This window comes from Pyrus communis, chromosome 7, assembly GCF_963583255.1.
Source record: "Pyrus communis chromosome 7, drPyrComm1.1, whole genome shotgun sequence".
NCBI classification, from domain to species: domain Eukaryota; kingdom Viridiplantae; phylum Streptophyta; class Magnoliopsida; order Rosales; family Rosaceae; genus Pyrus; species Pyrus communis.
The window spans coordinates 16734701-16740750 of record NC_084809.1 but is presented as its reverse complement, the minus strand read 5'-3'; the positions used below and the strand labels follow the sequence as shown (position 1 = coordinate 16740750).

Below are 6050 nucleotides of genomic sequence, written 5' to 3'. Positions count from 1 at the left end.
ATTGTTCTATTTGCCTTATTTGGCATTCCATTGAAGTTATTTTATAGTATCATATAGGCAGAAGGCTTGACTGACTGTAATTACGTGTCACTTATATTTATCCCGAAGTTTTGCAACAGTTTTTTAAGGGTCTTAATATCACGACAGATCAAAAGAAATTCTTCAGGAAGGCATTTCAAACATATTCTACTGTTGTTGCAGAACTGCTGCAATCCGAGCATATTGTATGAGTTTCCTTCCTGACCTAAGATAGCTCTCTCTCTCTCTCTCTCTCTCTCTCTCTCTCTCTCTCTCTCTCTCTCTCTCATAGTGGAATACTGATTGCAATTTATAAATAATGAATTTTCTTGATACTTTCAGTCACTTTGCCAAATGGAGCATGAAAATAACCCAAATCCTACCCGATTTCTATCTTGAATTCAATCACGTACATATGACCATCCCACTTCATATTATATGAGCTAGGTATAACCACACTTGAAGTTTGTTGTAGGTTTTCATTTGGATATATAATGAATAATGTGTTGCTTTTCCATTTCATTTGGTTGAAGCTTTGATATTATCTTGTAATTCAACTTTAACTTTGCATGGTTGTAAACCTAAACATTATTTGTTTTAACTTTTGTTTGGTGATGTGTGAAAATGAATTTTAACTAGTATTGACATTGTTGGTTCAATTTGGTTCAAAATTTGAAAATCTTGTGAAATAAGGTATTACGAGATTGAACTCAATGAAGTTGGGCAAACGCCAACCCAATTTAAGTACGTTTGAACCAAGTTATAACTTGAGTCCAAATGAACCTGCATGAACCCGAATCCAACCCAAACCTGAATTGTGAATGTTGGATTAGGGTTGGGTTGACCATCCAAACGCGCAACATGTCCAAGTTGCACCCCTAACTTGTGCATATGTTTTACTTTTGCGTAGGAAATATTTTTCAACATTTTTTTTTTTTTAATTACAGGCGATACTAGTACTTTAAACTAGAGCCTAGATTAAGGGTCTAAGGGGTGTGAGAGAGTTTGAAATCAAGACATGGTAAGTTGAGGAGGAAAGCACTAGTCACCAGAGTAATCCATTTCCATGGAAATTTCTAAACTACTGGTTAAAAAAAAAAGAATGATGGTTTTTGAAAATTTATCTTGAGAAATAGTGATAAGTGCTATTAAGGTGTCTGATCTGAACTGTTTTTCATCAAAATGCTTCATGCATCTGGAACTGGTTCATATTTATATAATATGATAACTACCAATTCAAACTTCAACCATAACACTAATTAACCTGCAGAATATCTTCTTCCTAACTTTCACTTTTACACTAACCTTCTTCTGTTACATGTAACTAATACTCAAATCAAATCTCTTGTCTACAATAACATCATATCTCATTCTTTTTGCCTCATATTTCACTCTGTTTGGCCTAAATTCTGAGGGTGAACCTGCAAAACACAATAGGCAGCACAGATGTTAATACGCACCTAATGGAAGCAGGATGAGAAAAGTTATCGGTAATCTACCTGGCCGCGTCTATCTTCACTGAAGCTGGTTTGTTTATCTTCGCTGAAGCTCGCTCTGATCTTCAGCTCCCCTCTGCTGGTTGTTAGCTCGTCTAATATCTCAGCATCACACATCTCCACTCCACCTTCTTCGTTGGAAGTTTCCGATTTCTAATAAAGAGAAGCACATTATTGAGATTCAAAAGGACAAAGCAGGTGGAAGTGAAAATTCGAATAAATGAATATTGCATACCCCAGAATTGAGGTTGAGAGAGCGTACTGGGGCACCCACGACTTCCTCCCATTCAGCTGAGTCTAGCTCTTGCAAGTGATGTGATTGGAAGAATTTGGGGAGGAGATGCTGTCTTATCCATATGAGAAGGAAGAAGGGCAAGGGGAACAAAATTCCGGCTATGGGGATCCATGTAATACCAAAACAGACCAGCAAGTAAACAATCTGGAAGAGTGTAAATATGGCTATGAATTTGAATGGCACTGACTCCACAAAGGAAGCATGATCCCCTTCCAAGACCCTGCAAACATGATCACAACCGAGTTAGTATTATGATTGGGAAAGTAACACTCATCGATACCTTGACACAAGCAAACTATTAGTCACTTTTATAAAGGGGATTGGGAAATTTGAAAACACTTCATTTTGTTCAACCTGGTGCGTAGTGGGGAACTCCTAATGTAAATTCCGCAAGTTTTAAGAAACAACGTTAATCGACCATCATGCTACTTGCTTAAGAAGACGGTTACTTACTTGTACTGTCGGCTAGGGGAGATGAAGAGTAGTAGCATCCTTTCCCAGAATTGGTTTCCTGGAAGGCTGTCAATGGCCATGTAAGCAAAATAGCCCCACAAAACTGATGTCGGTATCTTCTTGATGGCAGGCATAGCAAAAACTGATGCTGCCACAAGAAGCGACTGCAACAAATTACTCAATCTTTGCTCATTAACTCTGACTGGCAAGTATGCATCAATGTGCTTCTCAGGATCAAAGGCATCCGTTGTATCCTCCCCTTTATTTTCACTTTTCATAACTGCCTCCTTCAAATCATTTAGTTCTTTAACTTCTGAAGTAGGCTGCAATGGAAAACACTTAATTAGGACTCAAGAACTACTTGCACGAGGTCTTTCCTCTTTTATTTTCCTAAAAAATACAGCAAACACGAAGAGTATATTTATGCATATATAGATGGAGATCAATTGCAAGCACAATGCTAACTTGTTGAAGAATTTCAATGCAAAGATGTTCAAATTGAGAAATTTACTGTAGTCAAGTTGTCCATCTCTACGAACACAGCTTGCATTTTCCCATAGATTTCAGAGTTACTAGCTTTCTGTTTTATTGATTCCTTAGCACTCTTCACCATTTTCCGTCGTAACGACTGCATATGGAGTAGATGATTTAAGTATCTAATTTAGCTGAATGACTAACAAGATAGTTGACAAGACATTCCCTACACAAACCTGCTTCTTAAGAACAGCAAGGTTCTTAGTGTGCATCGGTGACTGTGGCAGGACCCCGTTAGAAGGAGGAAGCCCAAGCAATCCGCAAAGCAGAGTCTGAGACCAATTTTTCGTGAAAGAGAAAACTGTATTAGTTATTGCTTCAGTGTAACAGAAATAGTTTCATCTTACTGTGTTACAATTACCATGAATCCCAACAACAAGATATCATAATGATACGCAGACGGCTTCTTTAGATTGAACTCATGTTGTTGTGCCATCTGTGAAGCGACACTATGGTCAAAAAAATATAGTCCAGCCACCATCACAGCAGGTATAATGGCAGCAAAGACGTATGCAGGAGAAACCTTCCCCATATCCTACAAAAAAGAATAAAAAAAGAAAATACTTTAAACTGCAAGCATTTTCAAAACACAAAGGTATAAGCGTCTTTCATAGGAAATTAATCTAATTTTACGATGTCAAATCTTAGGTTGAATCTCAGTTAAACAAAGAGCTTAAACAACAAAATTTCCTTTACTGTTAGTTTACCTTGGTGACAGTCCAGTGGTGTAAAGACGCAGAATCCCAAGCTGCAGGGCTGTAGAGCCTTCTAGGAACTCTTGGAGGGACATTGTGTGGGACACTAAATGATAATGCAGTCCATACTAACACCATTAAAGGAACTCCGTAATCTGCAATGAAACTTCTGAACCATCCTGCAAACATAGTAAATATCCTCAAGTTCCACACATCCGAGTAATGACAACCAAGTGACTCAAATTGTGCCTGACAAACCTGTTGCATACCACCAGGACCTTGCCTTTCTGCTCTTCAAAGCAGTATAGAGTAGTCCAAAAGTAAATATGACCCCTAACAGTCCATTTGTGTAAAGCCACTGAAATTGATACGTCTCCAACTTTGGATCTTCGCCTTTGGGAATTTTGAATTCAGTCACTAGACCCTTCCATTGACATGCCAACCTTTTGTTACTTTACTTTCCATCATCTATATTAGATCCAACATAACTTTCTTTTCTATATGAAACTTACCTTGATAGCCTCTTGAATGAATAAAACAGAAATCAACATGCCAAAAAGTTCGCCTGCAATCCTCGTAAATCTGTTGATGATATCGCAAGCATTGAATATTGCAAGAAGAATGAGGAAAAGAGCAGTCCAGACCCAAACCCTGTAAAATTCAAGTGAATAAGGTGAAAATTTATATTACCTTGCATTGTCAACGAGGATATAAAGTTTTGAAACTCTAAAAGTTTGATTCTCCTTACCATGCAACCCAAGCCAAAAACAGCTCCGGCCCCAATTCTTTCCTTCCTTTGGCAAAGTCGTACATGTAATTGTACATAATAACAGTGGGTTCTGCAACTCCTAAGATCAAGAGAGGTTGTCCACCAAAAATCGAGTGTATTATACCACAAATAGCAGTAGAGGCCAAGGTTTCTACCGTGCTCAAAATTCCATCTAGACAAGGAAAAATCCAAGTGAGTTCAAACTCATCAAACGTGTAGATGTTTGTATTATTTATGTAGACATTGGCGTCACATCACACGCATAATTGATGAAATATATCAACAAACCTGTATCTGTGCTCAGTTGCTCTCCAAATGCTATAACAGGAAGAGCTGAGGCAAAGAAGATGTAGGTCGTTGGGGCGAGAATCCTAGCACAACAAAAGGCAGACCAAATTAAAATTTCAAAGACCAAAGATAAAGGAGAGTGAAACAAATCCAAAACCTTCGAGTAAAAGAAATGGGAAATTACTTACCCGATTCCTGCCTGAAAACCTCCAACCCAATCGTGTTTATAGCATGCTGCTCTTCCTCGGACATCATTTGCAATACCCCTGAATGGGGACTTGAAGCTCTCCATTTCTGCTGAAATCCCAATATTTTTATTCTAAAAACAAAGTTTGAAGAGACTTTTGTGTTGAAACATTAATTGGGTTGAAGGGAAAAACATAAACTCAGCTGCCAGAATCTGTGTTTGGTAAGCAAGAAAATAATGGATTTGGCAAAGATGGAAAGAGAAAAGGCCTATTTTTTCTATTGTTCTGGCATTTCTCATGGCCAAAGAAAAATTTGATGACAGTTTTTCTTTGGCCTGCAGCTAGAACAAGATAGTTTTCTGGACATTGACTGACGTTCCAAAAATTTCCTGCGTTTTTTTCTCGTCGCCTGCATGCATTTTCCTGGCAACCAAACAGAGCATGAACGAGACAATCCTTTCCTTATTGTCACATTCATGAATCCAACCCAAGAATCCTTGAAACCCCACGATTTCATTACCCTCGAATACTCAAAAACTCTAGCAGAACTTCACAAGCACCATATATTACGAACACGATCATTGCAACGGAACGAAAGGAACCCAGAAAAAGAAAAAAATAAAATATAAAAGCCACCACACATTTGCATATTTAAATGGTTTTTGCAAATTGTATAGAAAATAATGTGGAAAAAAATGAAAGGCAAACGCCAAAAGCCGAAAGAGAGATTTACCGGAGAGCTTCAGCGGCGGGAGCGTTGAGTGATGGGTGGAGAATAAATTGATCAGATATTTGAGAAGGATTTTGAAGTCGTTGCTTTAGCCTTGTTATTGTTTCATCACTTGGCGAGTTTATAGTAATATGGGAGCGAGAGGACGCAGTGCAGTCCCAAGTCTTCAAAAGACCCGCCAGAGAGTACTACGCGGATTCAACATTTTTCCATTTTTTTTATGGGAGTTGTTATTAGCACACCAAAAATCTTATTTTACACTTCAAACTTTTTATATTAGGAAAGAAAAATACACTTGTGAGGAGTGTAGAATGAGATTTTTGGAGTGCCAATAACACTTCTCTTTTACATTTTTCCATTTGGACTTGCTTTTGTTTTTTGTTTTTTTTTTTTTAAAAGGAATCAATATATGACTTCACCACGTTAGTCCACTCTCTTGGCAGCCGGAAAGACTCACATATACATTCTAACCTTCATTGACCATCATCGTACTATTCACTAATATCAGGAACCGAATCCAAAACGTGCCTTAAGGAATATGATCTTGTAATTCGTCCCAACGGTCTTGCTTTTGTTTCTACTTT

At 37.9% G+C, this 6050-nt stretch overlaps 1 protein-coding gene across 2 annotated transcripts; it reads right to left on the bottom strand.

The window, feature by feature from the left end:
- Positions 1 to 602: 602 nt before the first annotated feature.
- On the bottom strand, positions 603 to 5652 carry LOC137740063 (boron transporter 4-like). Of its 2 annotated transcripts, none has more exons than XM_068479851.1 (14): positions 5470 to 5652; positions 4737 to 4845; positions 4549 to 4631; positions 4240 to 4432; positions 4004 to 4142; positions 3750 to 3915; positions 3504 to 3670; positions 3158 to 3331; positions 2973 to 3068; positions 2774 to 2890; positions 2263 to 2585; positions 1750 to 2029; positions 1518 to 1667; positions 603 to 1439 (listed from the first exon to the last, which is right to left on the bottom strand). In XM_068479851.1, exons 2-14 carry the CDS (start codon positions 4838 to 4840, stop codon positions 1407 to 1409), a joined length of 2025 nt encoding a protein of 674 aa, XP_068335952.1. In that variant the 5' UTR covers positions 4841 to 4845; positions 5470 to 5652; the 3' UTR covers positions 603 to 1406. The 2 variants fall into 2 exon arrangements, with proteins under 2 accessions (XP_068335952.1, XP_068335953.1); XM_068479852.1 differs by having other exon boundaries at positions 4737 to 4842.
- Positions 5653 to 6050: the final 398 nt, after the last annotated feature.